The sequence below is a fragment of the Astatotilapia calliptera genome, chromosome 14 (assembly GCF_964374335.1).
Source record: "Astatotilapia calliptera chromosome 14, fAstCal68.1, whole genome shotgun sequence".
In the NCBI taxonomy this organism is placed as follows: domain Eukaryota; kingdom Metazoa; phylum Chordata; class Actinopteri; order Cichliformes; family Cichlidae; genus Astatotilapia; species Astatotilapia calliptera.
In genome coordinates, this window is record NC_137435.1 from 8,668,708 (window position 1) to 8,689,152 (window position 20,445).

Consider the following 20,445-nt stretch of genomic DNA (forward strand, 5'->3'; position numbering starts at 1 on the left):
GTGACTTTGTCCACTAAATGTTTTGGTGTACAAAAAGAAAATAATAAGAACCGGAGACCATAAAAAAAGATCTCTGCGCATTTCTCCTTATTGCAGAATGCTTGCGCGTCTAGCGCCTGGAGGTCTTTCTGTGGAAGCAAATCTATGCGAGGTGATATGTGATGGAGACTGAACTCGGTTTAAGCAGTGTAAGCAACCATCAGTCATTATCACTGTCGAGATTTCATAGCTAAAATCTGCAAATTCGTGACCAGTTATAATAAGACAGGCGCCAAGGTATGAAACAAACTCCTTTAAAACAAATATCACAGGATCTGCGTGCGCCTTTGCAAAGGTTCCTGAAATTTCTGTTATGTTAAACCCCCTCATGCAGGACAATTTATTAACAAAATAACTTTGATCAACAGAAATACATCACATGATCAAATGGCAGTAACTCTTCAATATTCACTCCACATGATCCTACAAGGTGTGACCTTAGGAAACAGGGTGTACTCTACCCTCTACTGGCAGGAATGAAATATTCTTCACATGACAACCTTTTTTTTCCATGTGAAGACTTAAATATCAACGTAGTACAAAGGCAGTCTACTAAAAACAAAATACCAAAAATGTTATATAATTTTCTTCCATACACAAAACTCTGATAAAGGAATATGCTCAAAAATACAGACGTTGCCTTTGTTTGTACCTGCACCTACCAATTAAAGACTCAACCATAAACTCCACAACTTTTAGGTATACAAAAAAAATAACAAACAGCTACAAGCAATTACATTATTTACAGCAACAAATCTCTTGGTTGATGAACTTAAAGAAGTTGGTATCACATCACAAAATAGTGTATTCCTTTTCATTTTGGACGCTGGGAAAGGGATCTGGTGCAGTGACAATTTTAAACAGTTTTTTTGATGCACCACTCACAGATAACAGCAGTCTTTGTCACAGTGGTTCCACATAAACCCCGCTCCTTTCCATAGGTTCATTAGTCCTCTTGCATTTACCACCTCCCTCTGTGAAAAGGTGGACACCCAAATCCAGGCCTCGCATTTCGGAACTGCCTTCCTTCCCTGTCATTTATGCTCTCGGGTCCCATGGAAGGATGTCGATGGAAGGGGGGACCGCGAGGAGGGAACGGCATGGGCATTCTGAACCTGTCTGATGGAAACATGGGTCCTCCTGGAATCATTTGCGGGGGCATTTGTGGCATGCTTGGAGGTGAGAGGAAAGGAGGCATATGAGGATTTGTCATGCCGGGAGGCGGTTGCAGAGGTGGCATACCCGGGCTGTGTCCCTGCATGATAGCAGGGCTCGGCAGGGTCATTACTGGTGATGTGGGATGCCCCAGCTGGTTGGCAGTCATGACATCAACAGAAGCACCTTTCTTTCCTTTAGGATCTTCTGTGGATATCTCTGGAGATTTTATACTTCCTGTTGCAAAAGAGTTTAAGATAAGGTTGTATTGATTTTCAAACAGAAATGAAGTATAATTGCAGCAGGAAAAAAAAGAGAAAACATTTAAAGAAATGCAGCATAGATTTTTACTAAATTTAAACACAATCTACTTTGACTGCCACTAAATCTTAGGTTTAGATAACAGATTTTAAAATCCATAGCATTTAGCGAAGATTTCTCACCGGCTGCCAACTTTGTTGGATCAAACTCTGTGGGGATGAAAGGAACTCCTGCTGGAGGCATGGATGTAGGAGATAGCATAATAGGGCTTGGGAAGACAGGCGAACTTCCGATGAGTTCTGTCTGTTGAACTGGTGGTAACTGGAAGACAAAGAAATATAATGGTATCCTTAAAATTAGTGTAAATGAAAAAGATAATCTTTCTGATGTGACCTTAAAGATTTTTTTTAAATTCAATTCAATTTTACGTATATAGCGCCAAATCACAACAACAGTCACCACAAGGTACTTGCTGTTGTATGGTAAAGACTCTACAATAATAGAGAGAAAACCCAACAATCAAACGATTCCCTTTAAGCAAACACTTGGTAATAGCGTGAAGGAAACACTCCCTTTAACAGGAAGCAACATCTGATTCTGGTTCAGCATCTTCTGATTCCATAGCATAATGTTGCTCATTGATAACACCCACTGGTATTTTTTTGGTGTCACTTGAAAAAAAAAAGTTTTTAATTGGTATTTTATTTTACAGCATTCCTCAAAGTTTTCATTAATCCACAGAAAACTGAGTTCTCTGCTGCTAATCACACAATATCAAACTGAAATAAACATTAAAGCTGTTGCAAAAGGTTAAAAGGTTGGCATGTGGCAGATGCCCACAGATCAACAAGAGGCTAACACCTTCACCTTGGAAAGATAAGATAAGATAAGATAAGATAGAACTTTATTAATCCCTCGGGTGGGTTCCTCTGGGAAATTCGACTTCCAAAAAAAGCACAGCAACGACCAAAGTTACAGTTACAGAACTGTTATATATATATATATATACACACACACACACACACACACACACACACACACACACACATATAAATACAGAGACAAATATAAATAAACTATACGAAGGGGATAAATAGAATAAATAGGAATAAAAAATAAAAATACAAGTGAATTGCACATTTCAAGTATTGAGTATTGGAAAGTAGATTGCACAGTAGATTTAAGCACTGTATTTGTTTATTTGCAATACAATTTTTGAAATTGCACCAATGTTTGGTCAGGTACCAGTAAAATATGACTTTTATGTCTTTAAATCTGCTAAAATTCATCCCAGTCTGATTTATGATCAAAGATATGAAAGGCATCAAAGTGTGCCATGTTGACATTTAGGCAATCATTTACAAGTCAGTAATCATTTTAAGAGGAATCCGTCTCATAAAACTTTACCAGAAACAGAATAAGTTGGTTATGTGACACTGATTACAAAGAAAAAGACCACCACTTCTATGTGAACGAACTGAACTTTAAAGGGCATGGCATTTAAAAAAGGTTTTAGTTAGGAAGTTCAGATTTTAGACAAATGTTTTACTTTCAGGTCATTTTTAACTGAACTGAACCACTAGGACCTCGGATACCTTTTCCATACATGACAGCAGCTCTATATATACAGGGAGTGCAGAATTATTAGGCAAGTTGTATTTTTGAGGAATAATGTTATTATTGAACAACAACCATGTTCTCAATGAACCCAAAAAACTCATTAATATCAAAGCTGAATGTTTTTGGAAGTAGTTTTTAGTTTGTTTTTAGTTTTAGCTATTTTAGGGGGATATCTGTGTGTGCAGGTGACTATTACTGTGCATAATTATTAGGCAACTTAACAAAAAACAAATATATACCCATTTCAATTATTTATTTTTACCAGTGACACCAATATAACATCTCCACATTCACAAATATACATTTCTGACATTCAAAAACAAAACAAAAACAAATCAGCGACCAATATAGCCACCTTTCTTTGCAAGGACACTCAAAAGCCTGCCATCCATGGATTCTGTCAGTGTTTTGATCTGTTCACCATCAACATTGCGTGCAGCAGCAGCCACAGCCTCCCAGACACTGTTCAGAGAGGTGTACTGTTTTCCCTTCTTGTAACTCTCACATTTGATGATGGACCACAGGTTCTCAATGGGGTTCAGATCAGGTGAACAAGGAGGCCATGTCATTAGTTTTTCTTCTTTTATACCCTTTCTTGCCAGCCACGCTGTGGAGTACTTGGACGCGTGTGATGGAGCATTGTCCTGCATGAAAATCATGTTTTTCTTGAAGGATGCAGACTTCTTCCTGTACCACTGCTTGAAGAAGGTGTCTTCCAGAAACTGGCAGTAGGACTGGGAGTTGAGCTTGACTCCATCCTCAACCCGAAAAGGCCGCACAAGCTCATCTTTGATGATAGCAGCCCAAACCAGTACTCCACCTCCACCTTGCTGGCGTCTGAGTCGGACTGGAGCTCTCTGCCCTTTACCAATCCAGCCACGGGCCCATCCATCTGGCCCATCAAGACTCACTCTCATTTCATCAGTCCATAAAACCTTAGAACCTTGAGATATTTCTTGGCCCAGTCTTGACGTTTCAGCTTGTGTGTCTTGTTCAGTGGTGGTCGTCTTTCAGCCTTTCTTACCTTGGCCATGTCTCTGAGTATTGCACACCTTGTGCTTTTGGGCACTCCAGTGATGTTGCAGCTCTGAAATATGGCCAAACTGGTGGCAAGTGGCATCTTGGCAGCTGCACGCTTGACTTTTCTCAGTTCATGGGCAGTTATTTTGCGCCTTGGTTTTTCCGCACGCTTCTTGCGACCCTGTTGACTATTTTGAATGAAACGCTTGATTGTTCGATGATCACGCTTCAGAAGCTTTGCAATTTTGAGACTGCTGCATCCCTCTGCAAGATATCTCACTATTTTTGACTTTTCTGAGCCTGTCAAGTCCTTCTTTTGACCCATTTTGCCAAAGGAAAGGACGTTGCCTAATAATTATGCACACCTGATATAGGATGTTGATGTCATTAGACCACACCCCTTCTCATTACAGAGACGCACATCACCTAATATGCTTAATTGGTAGTAGGCTTTCGAGCCTATACAGCTTGGAGTAAGACAACATGCATGAAGAGGATGATGTGGACAAAATACCCATTTGCCTAATAATTCTGCACTCCCTGTATTTTTATAAAGTTTTTCCATTCACTTTCAGTATCCGAGGTTTGAAGTTGCATTTGTCTCTACATACCCAGCGAACAGTAAAACACACACCTCTGAACCGGCATAAACAAAAACGTCAGATATGACACTTTTGCCAGACTGAACAGTTTAATCATTTCACTTACTTTTAAGAGAATTGTATTACATTTTACTTTAAACATACTTTAAGAAGTTTATAGTGCAGTAAATAAAAATCAAATAAAGGTTGCATGGAGGATGTCTTCTTTGACAACACAATTATTATGTAGGAGTAATGGATAATAGTTACTGATTTGTGAATAATTGCAAATGAATAACTTGAGCTTATATTACAGTTTTATACTACAGTATATTTCTAACTAAATCGTCAGCTCATTCTTTTTCTCTAGACAATATTTTCTTAACCCAAATTTTGTGATATATTTTAACTTGAAAAAAAAAGCAGATGTTGAATATAAAAATTAGATCAGAGGTCAAATGTAACATGATATTTGGATGCAAACTATAATGGGAGATTTAGAATCCCAAAATGTTGTCAGTGCAAACAAAGGCAGCAGAACTGTAAACACAGATCTAAAGATAAAAACCATTTTATGAAAGCTGACCTAATAAAAGCTTGACCTTATTTGACCTTGAAGAGAGGTCAGAGGTCAGAGTAACACGATATTTAAAAATCCCAAATATATTTTCCTTTATATTTATATGTTCACAACGTAAACAATGGCAGTTAGAAACAAAGTTTTATATAGCTCTATATAGCACTATTATCACTTTGGATCACTTTATTGAACTTGAAAGAGAGGTCAAAGGTCAATGTAACATGACATTTTAAATCTGTATAAGGTACTTTCTGTATTTTGATAATGTACAGCACACTTGTAAGAATCATAGTTTCTAGCTTGTCAGGTTATAAGGCTTTATTCAATGAATGACTTTATTTCTCTTTTTAAAAATTAAAGTAACAAAGTCCAGTTTGAATAAAAGCCGCACAACAATAGCTCAAATAGTTAGGGAAAAGATTAAACATTAAATATGTCCAGGTGTTTGACCTGAGAAAGGTTTTTTTTACCCCAGCACTTGTCTACTTAGTGAAGCATTGTAAATAGTGTTCATCACAAATAGGAAAAAACAAATCACAAAATAGGGTCAAATAAGTAACATAGAGCAACCCAAACAGACAAACACTGTACCTCTATGACACAGACCGAGAGCTTACTGTAGTATCATGGATATCACTGAACTGCCTTTCTAATCATAGAACTTTTAATTGTATTCAGTCGCAGGAAAATATTTGTGAAGCCTTTGGTATTAACATGATTTCTGTATTGATTACACATGAAAAGGTCTGATGTTCTTCTTAATGGATGAACAACTAGAAGTTAAAATACACTTTTGTAAACTTCCAGTTTTGTGCATTTCTATTATGCTTCCTCTAAAGTCCTGTGAATGTTATGTGTGAGCTATGGTTTACATTTTCCATCATCTCTGCATAGTAATATAGGGCTGCCTTTCACTCTATGATAGCTGGGATACACTCCAGGTTCCCACAACCCCAAATCGGATAAGCAGAAGAAAATGGATGAATCCCCAAAGTTTCATCTTCCCCTTTCATTTTAAAATAAAAGAATACAAGTTTTATGAAATTTAAGTTCATATGCAATATCAGAAGTATACATTGCTACTAGCAACAAAATTAATCTTTCTAAAATAAAAATACTATAGAAAAAAGTTATATTACAATGTTTATCTATATAATTCATGAGAATTATTTATTTAATAACAAAAATTTAAAAAAAATTAACTAAATTACCATTTATTATTTTAGGTCTGACTACATTATTTAAAGTATAACAATACATAATAATAAGGAACATTTTCATGATGCTACGCTTGCTGTATGAATGCATCCTCAGGTAATTTAGTTTAGATACAGTATTGTACCGAGTATTAAGGCAGCCCTTATCTGTTTACTATTTGTTTCACACTTTACATTTTGTTGTTTTCACTGAATTCAGGGTGTTTGGGATAACAGACATGCTGAAAGTGAAGCTCTTGCCAATCAGATGTTTTTAAGATGATATTGCATGGTGGGTCAGAATCTGATGCTATTTTTCTGCCTTCATAATTTTATTAAATCTGACAAGATCACTGGCTGAAATTAAATGCCAAACCATGACAGAGCCTCCACAGTATGTTAGAGGTTGCTGTAGGCATTCACTGTTGCACCCATCTCCCAATATAATATAAACTAAAGATTTTACATTTGGATTCATTCATAAAACTGAGTTTCAGTTCAGTTCTTGTTTAATTTGGCATAGCTCACCCCTTTCTGCCCATTTCCCGTCCTTAAAAATGGCTTCTTGACAGCCATCCTTCGACTAAGACCACATAGGAGTCTTTGGTAAGCAGATGAATGAGTTGAAGGCCCAGATGCATCTCTTAGGTCTTTTGTCAGGTCTTTCCTGGATTGTTTTCCTGTTTCTTAAGGACATGACTTTCTGACACTGTTCATCTGCTGCAGATTTTAAAGCCTGCCTCTTCTTCTTACCTCTTCTTGTCCAGTTTCCTCAAAATATTTAAGAGCATATTGCATTATATCAATACATGCCAAATTTCTGGCTACAGGCTCTTTGGAATTGAGGTTGGTGGCGAAAAATACAATTTCATGCCTGTCAGACTGCGTCACCATTGGCATTTTCCATTGATTCAATTACAGAAATGGGAATAATTTTCATTGAATATGACAAGATGCAAGTAACACAGTCTCTAAATATACAATTTCAAGTTGGTTCTGTTATATGTACACAACACTGGATCGTTCACTGAGTTCCGTGTCTTTTTTATGCTTTAATGATTCTTGAATCAGTGTTAGGTGACAGATTTAAAAAAAGAAAGTCCTGTGAAAATGGTCAGGTACAAGGACTGGACTGAAAATGAGCAAAAAAGCAGAAGGTTGTCAAAAGCAAAACTTTGAAAGACCTCAAGCCTGGAGAACTAGACCTGGACTTTTGCACAGTACTATATATATATATATCTTAAGAATAAGATAAAAATCAATAGACATCCTATTTTTTTTAGTTTTCAACTACAGGAAAGAATTTCAATAATTCTCAATAATTCCATCTGCAAACCTAAATTCATGCAAGTTATGCTTGTGACCCCTTGAATGCACGATAATCACTGATCAGTAAATCAGTGAACACATGAGGTTAAAAGGCTAGCAAATGCTGCAGATTGATCACTATTTGTTTCTGCCCAGACATTCTCTCCTTGGTGCCACGGAAACTGGAGAACAAATCTTGGTGCTTGTATAGAATACAATATGCTGCTCACCCTTCTTTGCGACTTCCTAATATCAGGACAACTAATACACACAAACCAGAAATATTTGGATTCATGTGTTAAAAGTTAAGTTGTAACCTCTGATGTGCACTCGTTAAAACAATCTTCTTTAGATGTAAATCTTAAATATGTCATGAATGTCGTCAGTAACTCACAGGAGTTGCCAATTAATCATTCGTCACATATTTAATGATTTTCATAATGCCACCACTATGAATTACATTTGGAGACAACTACACATGCACGTGTCTTTTTTTAAATTTAGATATATTATTAAAAGATATGTGGCCACCATATCACCGTATCCCTGTTTTAAAGTCTTAATGTTCATAAATTCATGAGGGTATCTGTAGCCAGAAGTCACAGAAGAGGTTAGCAAGGTGGATCCATGTATCGTGCACACACTCTGATTAGTACCAAACAGAAAATACTACAATTTCAATAACAAAGACTGAAGCACAAACAGGTTGCTGTCCATCTGGCTAAACAGCCAGCAGTAATATTTGTCAGATAGCATACATGGTTGAGAACTCTGTGATTCAATTGAGAAGAGATTAAGCTTGGCAGATAGCTGCTAGCCACAGCTACACAAGTATAAACAGATAACTAATAAAAATAATGCCATCTGTACAGTTTTATGTAGGTGTAGTTTAGCTACCAGGACGGACCAGTACCTTACTGTAAACTTATTTTTAAAGTTGGCCATTTAAACATGAAAGTCTATGGGGACTGACTCACTGCTTGAACCAACCTCAAGTGGCCACTGGAGGAAATGCAGTTCTAACCACTTTCATATTAACTGCACGTTGCAGCACCCACAGTTTCCACATGTCGGTTGTATGATGTACATTGACAACAAAAAGCATGCAAAGCATTTGGAATATTGTAATATCTCCATTGATTACTCATGAAATGTGATCTGATCTTGAGCCTAATCACAATTATTGAAAAAGAATCTGACTAAACTAATAACTAAAAGTAACAGTAAATTAGTAACCACAGTTGTACTTCTCATATCTTTACTGAGCATACTAAATAATAATTCAAATTGCAGGCTGAAAAAAATTATTTCAATACCTGTGCTGCCAACTTCTCCAAAAGACACTTAAAATGGGAGAAGTGTAGGTTGTAGTCCCTCCCTATAAATAAAGGCACAGTGGGTGGCCTGCAAAAATCTCACCAAGAGCAGCATTCACACTTTCCAGATAATGATATATAACAGATGACGGTAGGTATTAATAATATTTTTCTGTAGGTAGCTGAGAAGAATTTCCAGCTTTCTGGATACAGGTTTAGGGGGGGGGGGGGGGGGGGGGGGGAGCCCACACATCAACTTCATAGCCTCATTCCAACTGCGAAACATGATGAATGGCATGGGGCTGCTGTGCTACAGGGCATGGATGCAGTGGGAGCCACTGAAACACACAGAAATACTGATGAACACTAAGTTTTGTAGATTGTAAGGAAACAAAAATTCTTCTTACCAATGTACACACTGTGTCTGATGGAGGCTGTGAGCCAAAATAATTCTGACTAAGTGAAGAGTTCACTTACGTTTTCCAAATCTGGACTAAGAGTGTTTAGGAAAAAAATAACTTTAAAAAAAGAGCTTCTGTGTTGAGAGTTTGGATGTCAGATCACATTTTATAAATAATTTAATAAATAATTGAGTTTATATCCCAGTAATTCCAAATCATTCACAACTTTTTAACAATGTAAGCATTTATCTGAAGTCACAGCGTGTAGGAAATGTAACATTGTTCGCATACACCTTGTGGCCCTCCGATGAAGGACATACCCATTCTACATTCAGCCTAAACTACCATCACTTGATTTAAGATTAGCAGTTTTAATCTTAAGTAAAAAGCTGATTTGTTTCTTCAGGCAAGACAAAGAAATGCTGAAAAAAAGCTACATTTAATCTGGACAGCAGTCACCAGGGTTTAATACTTATAATTTTACTGAAAAGCCAAATTGAGACTCCACAGTGGTGTACATTTCTGTCTGCAATACTGCATAGTTTGATACTGCCATTGGAGGGAACCAAAGGGAGGATTTTTCCACACTGAAGTCTGAAGTTTAAATGGTCAAGGCACTGAAGGGGGCAAGAGTATAGTAAGTTTTTCCAACATTGCCACATCTACCTTTTCTTAAATTTTTACAAATAACTACCTGGGGCAGGAATGTATAATTTAACTCCCTGCTGCTGTGACCAATACACTATATGTTCAAAATTTTCTGTCACGTCTCTTAAATCTTTGAAATTAGTCCAATTGCCATAGTATAAAATCAAGCATGCAGCCATGCAGTTTGCCTTTACAAACATTTGTGAAAGAATGGGCCGTTTAAAAGAGTTTGTGGAACTCAAGCATGGTACTGTCATAGGGGCCCTTCCCAGATATTTCACCATCAACTGTAAGTGGTTTCACTGTAAAATGGAAACATTTATGAACCACAGCAATTAAGCCACAAAATTCAGATGGGGTTACCATGGGTTTGAGCCGCATAGTGTGTAAAAATCACCAACAGTTGACTTGTTGCTGACTCAATGACTCCAATTTTAAACCTCACGTGGCATGAATATCAGTACTAACACTGTGTGCTGGGAGTTTCGAGTTATGGTGTTCCAGCTCCAATAGTTGTAATATTCAGGTGGCCCAGCACGTTTGTCTAGAAAGTATGTGTTAGCCTTCCGGACACAGCTATCAGCCTTTGGCAGATGATGAAATTTACTGATAAGAGCTGATCAAATTAATCTATTAAGTCATGTGAATTCTGCACTAGCCAAACGTAAAAAAACTTTTTTAAAATGTCTAGTTTCATTTCCCCCTCAAGATTTCTTTCATTTCAGTACAATATATACAAAGAAAAAAAGTGTATTGTTGAAAAGACCCCCCCCCCAAAAACAAAACAAAACATATGGCTATTGGCATGGAAAAAACAGACTTGATAAGTTATAACTGGGTAGCAACATAATGGTCTGCTCTTACCCTGGTGTTTCACTCCATCAGCAGAGTATAACAACTGCTTCATGTTTCCTGCAGGCTATTCCCACAGAGGAAGCCCCATGAGGCACGGAGCCAGGCATAAGCTGTTTGATCAAGCTCTGATCCTTGATGAGTGTCAACTCAATGCTTTCAATCAAAATAATTCATTTGGTCTTTGCCTATTGTGCTACTTAGAAGACTTGTGAAAAGACAGTAGCGAGATAACCTACAATAAACGGAACTTAAGAACCGACAATTTAGGATTCTTCTCTTTTTTAAGGACAAATATTCAAAGAGCCATTTTATTATGATGAAAATTTCCATCATCTTCCAACAATCCCATGGCATCATCAGGGTGCGAAGCACATCCAAAATTAATTGTTATGACCCTTACCTTTGTGGAGACTCATGTGAGCCTGATGTTCTTCAAACATGGATCTAGATCATTCTTGTATTACTCGATGTAACCGAAGAATCCCCTCCTTTCTTGAAATTTCACCTCATTTCAATATGACTGAAACAACACTGCATATATTTTTCATAACACAAGTTAATGAATGCTGAACTAGCAGAACCTGAAATGCATGCCTCTAAATACTGTGCATTTTAATCAGTTTAATATTTTAGAATGGAAATGAACTTTGAACACACATAGTTGGATCCCTAAAAAGAGATATATGAAATTTTAAAAGACCTGTTTTTTTAACAAACAAAAAACATGTTTAATACTAAATAAATAAAATTAAATAAATACATGTACATTCAGCTACTTTCTTTTTTCCTCAAGAATTTGTGAAATCAGATGAAACCCCAAGTTTAATGTGGGACACATTTCACGCAGGTTGCCCTTCCTGACACAACCCTATTACTCTATTTTTTGGAGCTTGGGCCCAACCCAAGAAGTACACTAGCTTGTTATCCCCTGAGGGTAGGTTTTGGTCTCCTCCCTTCACGTGTAAGGTTAATGTGTTAACTACTACACAAAACACCCCCCACCCCAGATAACATATCCTTAATGGTCATGGCAAGTTGTAGAAAAAGGTTACTCAGAAAAATGAAAACAATACCATATAGAAGTTTAAGGTAATTTACATAAAAATGCTGTTAAAATGTTTTTGTTGCCCGTGGATTGCCACACTATAACAGAAGTTAAACTGTGTCAACAGTCTGGATGACCTATGAGTTAACTGATTGTTTCTTGTTACTTTAGGTATTTTCATCATTTTGATGCGTCTTTACCAGAGTAAGAACAGTTTTGGTCTTTATAGTTTTTGCCTTTTCCAAATGTAATAAAAGAAACATCTTTTATAATGTCTGTGAAACATTGCGTAAGAATGTCTGTTTTTTAAATATTCTATGGTTATTTGTCAATAGTGAATAATGCATTATGAGAGCTATAACTGATGATTAAAAATAAGTAGTAATTAATCAACATGTTTATGTGAGTTGGTTTGAATTTTTTGGGCTTCTATTGAGACACTCTGCTTAAAACAATAGTAATATTTGCCATTAAGCAGAGCAGAGGACTTTAACCTTTAAAAGAAAAAAACAGAACATTCACAGGGTGTTATGATGCAAAATATTTCTTCTACTTCTACAGATTTTTTTCCCCAACAAAGCTCGGTCCATCAAACTTCTGTGAAGTGACAAAAGTGTAAAGGCTGAAAATGACACAAGCCACGAGCTCCAAGGCTTGTTTCCTCATTAATAAGATGCAGAAGCTGGAATGATTTGCTGACAAGCCAACCACACTGTGTTGAGCATGTCAATCTTTGATTCAATTGCATGTTTGGTGCATACATTTTCTACCTGGCACTGTTTAGCTCTGTGTCCTCCTTTCCAATGTCTCTTCCTCGACCACTTCTCTCCTGCTGCTGCTGCTCTTGATGTTGGCTGACATCAAAACTCCACAGAGTCAGTCAACACTTACTGCTTCATGTTATTTGACATCATTTGACGCTCATACCTCCCAGGTGACATGATGTACAGACGGAAGAGCCAGTAAACGTAGCTGGGATGTGCCGATCCAAGGAGAAAACTGTAAAACTGCAGCTTCTCTGGACAGCTGAAGTCTATCAGTGTATGAAAAAAAAGATTGCCGGTGCATCCTGTGATGTACTCATGTCAAGACAATGTCAAGACATCAATGCTGAGAGGTATTACATACATAGGAAACAATCGGTATTTTGTATAAGTTTCTAGTATTTTGTCAGTATTTTTTCTCAGATACTCAGTTATTTTAGTCGGATGATGTTACGGAATGCAGTTTCTTTTTTAACAGAAGTTTTTTTCTGAAAAGGTTTCTTCAGTTTGTACTCAGTATTCAAAACATGTGGTTTGTATACTCCTGCAATAATCACAACTTCTGACTTTCCCAAGCAGAGCACAGAGGAAGACCAAACATTTATATAAAGAGGTTAACTCCAAAAGACAAAATCACTTCAGGTCTACATGACTCACATGGTTGCCATGTATATCATCCAAAGTGAAACTTTCCCAAAAGCCATTCAAACAGACTTTGGATGGACATTATTTCGACGTGCAGGATTATTGCCACAGAACTTCAAAGAAATAATAAGTTGGTAAAATATTTTTGTATGATCTTACAGTTCAGGCAGAGGGAAGATGTCATTAGCGAAACAAGTAGTCAACAACATGAGTATTTTTGCTGCAGTATTCTGCAGATGCTGCAGGATTAGTAATGACAGCATTTAAAGATCACAATCCCCCAACTAGTGCGGTGGGTATAACTTCTCAAGGCTAGTGACCACAACTATTTTAAACAACACTAGCAGCAAATCATTTGTTTAATGAAGAAGTCCAGAAAAAGACTCATGTGGTTTATAAGCATTCACTTCATCTCAGTGTGAAATTTTGTTCTTTTCTGTTTCAACATTTATGTGTTTACTGTGCTCATCTCATGTGCCTGTTCACATCAGAAACGCATCAAGTGGAGGTGAAGAAAAACTGGTTAAAAGACCTGACTGGTCAGTTTTCGAGACCGCTCTCTCTAATTGAACAAAAACAAAGTACGGACCAGAGTGTGGGCCGGCGTTTTCTATTGGAGATGCAGCAAGAAAGTGAGAGGCTACATGCAAATGGATGAGGGAAAAGCAGGGTCAAATTTGTATAGTCACAAATTTGCATACATTGAATGTAACAAAGGTATAGTTGTAAAGCATTTAAGTGACTTTAAGGCATGTTTGGATTATTTTTTATTATCGCCTTGAGAAGGATTAAATGGTGATACCTGTAGGTATCACGGTCTGTCAAAACGACCAACATGGTCTGTCAAGTTCCTTCACTGACTGAAATTTTTCTCTGCATCCATTTTATATCCTTTGGCATAATGTGGTTCAGCGTGCAAACTACTGCAATGACTACTTGCAAGACAGCTTGACATCTGGCCATCAAGCAAATAGCCTTTATTAATATAATCTGGTGGTGAGGACAGTCAGTCATCATTCAGCATCAGTCAGAGGATGGCATAAAAACAGTTGTTTCAGTAGGAAATGGGCAAAGACAACACTATCAAAACAGATAGTTTCATACAAGAAACCTGTGATTAATTCATACCTACCCACCTAACCAGACTAAGAGAAATGGTTTTATTGTTGGTAGGCATTAAGGAGTTTTTCCCTTTCATAATTGATCCATGTTCCAAGTCCAGCAGAGATTTAGTTGGAGTTATATGTGACCCTCAAACCTGCTGTATTATTAAAATAAGTTCAGCTGCTCCTCAAAGATAAATTCTTAGAGGTTAATGTTATTTGACTGTATGTGGGGTGAGACTAACTCCGTTAAGATCAAGATCTTGAAGAATTGGGTAATAGCGTAAAAACAAAGAAATGAACAAACAAACAAAATCATGTTTCCAATACTCAAAAATTGGCCAGTTTGCTACAGTTGCTGTCGGCTTACCTTGTCTCCCACTTTGATATTCCTCTTCCCACTTGGACTTTAAGTCCCACCAGCAGCCAACAGTCACGCATAGTCAATTCGAACTTTTCTTCCAAGTGAGGTGCTAGAAAGCCTATTTTAGCTTGTAGCTTTAGGTTCTTAGAGTCAGGAGGACTTAAATGTTACTTTTAGGTTTATTAAAAAAAAAATAATAAAAATCGTGATTAAACGTGAGACTCACTCTTTTATATTATTGTCTATACTTTCATGAAAACTATTTACTTTTTTTTTTACTTGGTTATATGTTAAAATTCACACCCACTCCAACCCATATTTTTCATATATTTTTGTAATTCAAGCACTGATCAATGATTAACTCGTGATTTTTGTAATAAGTAAAAGTTACACAATTACTAATAAATTTGCCCAGCACACATTCTGAAAAGCACAGCTTGAATACTGAAACAGAGAAAGGATAACAGGAATATTTCCCTCTACACACACCACAATAATTAAAAGATTGTATGATTCCCATTTTATTGGAATAAGTTATATGATACAGTACAAGATTATTGAGTTAAGGTGCAAGCATATTTCAAGACAGAAAGAAGAATTTAAGATAAGCACTGCTGAATGTAAGGCCTACCAGTAGAGGAGCCTATCTGAATTGTGGACATGCAGATTTTTTGGATGCAGAGAGTAAATAGTCTGAAATTCATTTAAAACAGAAATACGAGAATTTCTTTAGTAAGACTGCCAAAGGTCAGTATATGATCTCTACTGATTATGCCTCAAACTATTCCCCTTCCCATGAAAGTTTAACATGTATTCTTTGACTATACAAGATTATAATATATTCCTACCCTGACAACATGCTGGTACCTACAGCTGCCCTTTCCCTATGTGTAGGATACCTAGTGAAAAATGGTAAAAGCATTCTCACTAACTGTAGTGCTCAGTCTGGTTTAGGCAAAGACTACCTGAGCAGAACATGCAGGAGGTGGGTCATCCACAGGTTACTTATGAATTTAAACTATATAGAATAGACCTTGCTATATTCTCACATGGTCACAATAGGGTCTTATATTAAGAACGTAACACATAAAAGAGCGTTTGGTCTGATTTGACCACGTTGGATCTGTTCATTCTCACACAGCTACAGGAAGTAATGCCTATAAAAGCTCAAATACATCCTCTGTGTGCGACAATGGCTTTAGATTAGTCCATTTTAACAAACACTTACAGTTGCAGGGGTAAACAAACAGAACAGCTCCCCTTTTAACTGCAATATGGATCAATGTGTTGGCTTTCAGGGGAATTATTCACAAACATGGAAAACTAATATGTATAATTATGTCTGCGAAGGTTCTCAGTCATCCTGAACATTGTAGTCCTTTGACAATATGTATAATTAGTTTTCATGAGTGCATGTTAACCTGCAATAACTGTGTTTTTGTCCTGTCCTATTTAGACAGGAAAGAGATCCTTTATTGAGACCACCATGTTTTGCAAAAGCCTACAATTAAACAAAGGATAGATGTGTATAAATGATAAAATGCATTCAGAAGCATGAAGGTGAGTAGTTTGTATTTAAGTGGTTTGTATTTACAAATTTAACCTAAGAAGCTTAATTCTGTCTGATCAACACATGTGTAACACAACCACAGTGACAATGACGCAGTTATCAAAGATATAACTTCTGTCTCACCCACAGACTGCAGAGAACAAATGTTATTTTAAAGTTTTTCTAGAGCCAAAAACAAACTTATATTACTTATCAGAAAACCTGCTCAACAATAATGAACATATACATAAGTGATCTTTTTGACTCCTCCCTTCCATACTGGTATGTTTTATACAGCCACAGCGCACATGTTAAACTAATATCACTAGTGCAAGCTAAAATAAAGTCCCTATGCAGAAAAACCGCTGCATTCTTGTAAACTTTACTGTGGGCTGAAGGTAGCTGGCCCTGCTCTCTCTCAGCAGAGAAACCAAGTGGTTCCCAGTGAAATGATTTTGGCAAAGGTAATAATATGGTAAAGGTAATAATCACTAAAAATGCTATTATAACAGTTTTCTCCCTGCATTTATGTTTTTAAATTATATGCCACCAAATGAATAGATCTGTTATGTGTGCCAGTTGTAACTTATTTTGTAGAATTATCAAATTGTATTTTTATGGGTATGGCTTTGACGTTCCCAAAAAAAGGCCAGTTTGGAGACTAAAGCAGCGGTCCCCAACCTTTTTTGTGCCATGGACCTGTTTATGTCCGACAATATTTTCACATAAGGTGTCGGGGATAAAGACAACAAAATAAAACCAGTACCAGTATAAAAAAACAATACAAAACAGGATTTATTCATAACACACGTGAAAAGACCCAGGGAAACCGAGTTAACGATAAAAAAAATGATAAAAACCGATAAAAACCATAAATTTCACACCCGCGCCTCAACGGCCCAGTACCTAACGACTCACGGACCGGTACCAGTTCATGGCCCGGGGGTTGGGGACCGCTGTTCTAAAGTATCTATGGATAACTTGACAAAAAACGTTTTGCATAAGAATCAAAATGGTAACTAAAGCTTACAGAGGCCTGAAGCATAACTCAAGCATAAACACATTACACTGCTTTTTCACCTTCATGAAACAAAACTGTGCATATAAAAAAAAGAGTAAAAACCATGGTAACTGTAGGATGCAGATGCCTGAAGCATAAACACATGATAATGTTTATTCCCTTCTCGAAGCTCAACTTTGTGCATGCAGATTTAAAACAAGGGCTAAAGTGTAAGCTTACTACAAATTTCTTTTAAACACAACTAACAAGTTGCATTTACATTTATTTCCTTTACAGGTTATTGGCAAAATGTATGCCAGAGTAGCAGTCTCACCACTGAGAACAAAGCTGATAAGCACTTTTTCCCTGGTATTTGTGCATGGTACCATCTGACCTTCAGCCCACCAGTTGTGATTTTACCAGAAATAAGCACAAGTCTGTGATGTACTCCAGCATGTTTATGTTGTACATATTTTGCTTTCACTGTCTATTTCCTCACCATTTACATTCCTGAAGTGCTCAAAAACTGCACTTTACATTCTGCACATAGACACAATCACCACTGGAAGGTAATTATCTTGTGTTGTGTATTGTTATTGTATATTTGCTACACCACAACACTACAGTAAACCTGAAGGACACAGCCAGTGTTTTCTAAACCAGTTTTCAATGCCAGCTGGTTCTTGGTCTCCCTTGTGCTGCCAAACGATCAAACAACCGAAATTGTCCTCAATCTGGTCATTTAAGAAAAACATCTCATACATTTTTAATCACACCCCTAAAGATCTTTAAGTGCTCCTTAAAAAAGTATGTTTTGACCTACACACAATGTAGCAATGCACAGCAACATACTAATTCTTAGTTTTTTCTCTCATCTTTTTGATATTTTAACAAATGTTTTCATTTCATATTTTTTCCATTTCCTTTCCTCCTTCCTCTTACACCTGTGTGCAGTAGCAGGGGCAGCGATGATGTCTGCATTCTCCCAACATCAGCTGGTTGCATTACACAACTCCACCCAGCCAGCTGTATCCCATTCTCATGGTGAAAGTCATTATAAATGCTTTAACACACTGAGCAGAACTTAGAAATGAAAGAAATGTGAAACATGTTTCTTTAATATTCTGCCTTCTCTTAAATAATTTATTAAATCTTCAACGCAGTGATGTGACTTTTTAAAAGACGACAAAGAGGATGATTCAGATAGGCTCCACTACTCATTGTTCAACAAAAATTTATTAGCTTTACAGCTTTCACAAGAAAGATTGTTAAGTCTTTCTTTAAGACCATTAAACCCATAAAAAGAACACTTGTAGTATTAAAAGGTGTTTAAGGACTGCAATTAGCATTACCTGAACATGAGCAGAGACGATTCCATCTGGTACACTTTCCAACACTCCATTAACAGCTGCCTGATTGTTGATGTCTTTGGTAATATTCCACTCTGCAAACAAACAAAAAAAGTACAAAGTTTGTATATTCTTGCAGCAGGTGAATTTTGCTGAAACTCAAATAATGGCTAATTGTTTACCTGGATTTAGTGTTTCTACATCCAGCATACCACCTTCGCAATAGCTCTGCAACTCCTCAACTTTGACTTTATTCCAGGGGATGTAGGTAACTCCTCGCTCCACATCCCAGAACTTTTTGTGAGCAGGTTTTATACCTTTATTCAAGGCCCAAGCAATCTAGGGAAGAATGATGTTTGGTATAATAAAGTTATCAAATAACACTAACAACAAAAAAAAAAAAAAACCTACTACAAAACTAATACACAAATGGAAATTAAAAACATTGCATACCTTAACTGGTTTCTGATTGACTTTGTATGACCCCCTACTGAGTTTGTTCAAGGCTGTGTAGGCATCTTGCCTGTGAACCATAACAATATAGGCACAACCCCTTGGAGGAATCATCTGGACACAAAAGGTGAAATGCATTAAGATCATTGAAGCTTGAGTAAATCAATAATGTTTATAAGCATCTCTGACATGAATTGTCCAAACTTACATTGATGGACTCAATCTGCCCAAACTCTTCCAAAAGAGACATTACATCAGACTGCTGGGTTTTCTTGTCTAACTGTCCAACCCAAAGTGTAGTACTGCAAACTATAAGCAAAAAGACAGAATAACTAATTACATTAAAGATCCAGGCTTTTAGATTTTTTTTTTAAGCAAGAGTTCACACTTAGCTCTAAAATGTATTGACTTATATAACTCATGACTCCTGAAGCCACAGATTTTGTAAAGATGAATTTATACAAAAGAAATTATTCTAAGAAAATTACAATACATACCCTAGTAAACCACTACTATAGACTACTACTATATAAAGAAGTTCATTAGGTGTTCTGATGTACAAGAAAATAATCCCCATTACAAAATACACTTCACCAAAATAAATGAATAAGTAAAAAAAATATCCCACTGAGCTCACATAAAATAATCAAAATGTCACCTTAAACTTTCACTTTGTCTGCAGTGAATATAAAGCTTTATGGAGTTTAAAGATACTGCACATTTGAATCTCTTAAATTAAATCGGCTTCTCTCTTCTGGTTTAGACAAGTTGATACAGTAGCTGCAAGTGAAACTGAGTAGTGATTCCTGGAGCTTTATGCACGCCATCATCTGTGACATTTAGTCGTGTTTATTGGTTTGAGTACATACCACTGAGCGTCTGACTCTTTATGCTGGAAAGACCTTTTTGTCTGCGCTCTCTGTCCTTCTCTCTTTCACTCCTATCCTGAGAATGAGATCTCCAGCGCTGTTCTCGGGAGAGGGAACGCCTTGACCTTCTTGAGCGAGATGAAGATCTTGATCTTCTTCTCCTTGGAGATCTGAAATACAAAAGAATAAAACCAGTGAACACTGTTTCAAAAATAATCCAATTCCCCAGGCGAAAACAACTCTTTTCAGATGGAAAGAAATGACAAGATGACCAGAGTGTTTTGGGACTTCACTGCTTGTAATTTGTGCTCAATAATGCATTGA

At 36.8% G+C, this 20,445-nt stretch overlaps 1 protein-coding gene across 1 annotated transcript in view; it reads right to left on the bottom strand.

Annotated features, from left to right (window-relative positions):
- Positions 1 to 350: 350 nt before the first annotated feature.
- The window catches only part of LOC113037030 (SR-related and CTD-associated factor 4-like), a 29,222-nt gene continuing 9,127 nt past the window's right edge, over positions 351 to 20,445 (bottom strand). Inside the window, exons 12-18 of the mRNA XM_026193738.2 lie at positions 20,122 to 20,291; positions 19,461 to 19,561; positions 19,253 to 19,366; positions 18,982 to 19,138; positions 18,803 to 18,894; positions 1,638 to 1,776; positions 351 to 1,431 (exon numbers count right to left, since the gene is read on the bottom strand). Of these exons, the coding sequence (XP_026049523.1) occupies positions 1,001 to 1,431; positions 1,638 to 1,776; positions 18,803 to 18,894; positions 18,982 to 19,138; positions 19,253 to 19,366; positions 19,461 to 19,561; positions 20,122 to 20,291 (1,204 nt within the window). The 3' untranslated portion in view covers positions 351 to 1,000. The remainder of the gene's footprint in view (positions 1,432 to 1,637; positions 1,777 to 18,802; positions 18,895 to 18,981; positions 19,139 to 19,252; positions 19,367 to 19,460; positions 19,562 to 20,121; positions 20,292 to 20,445) is intronic.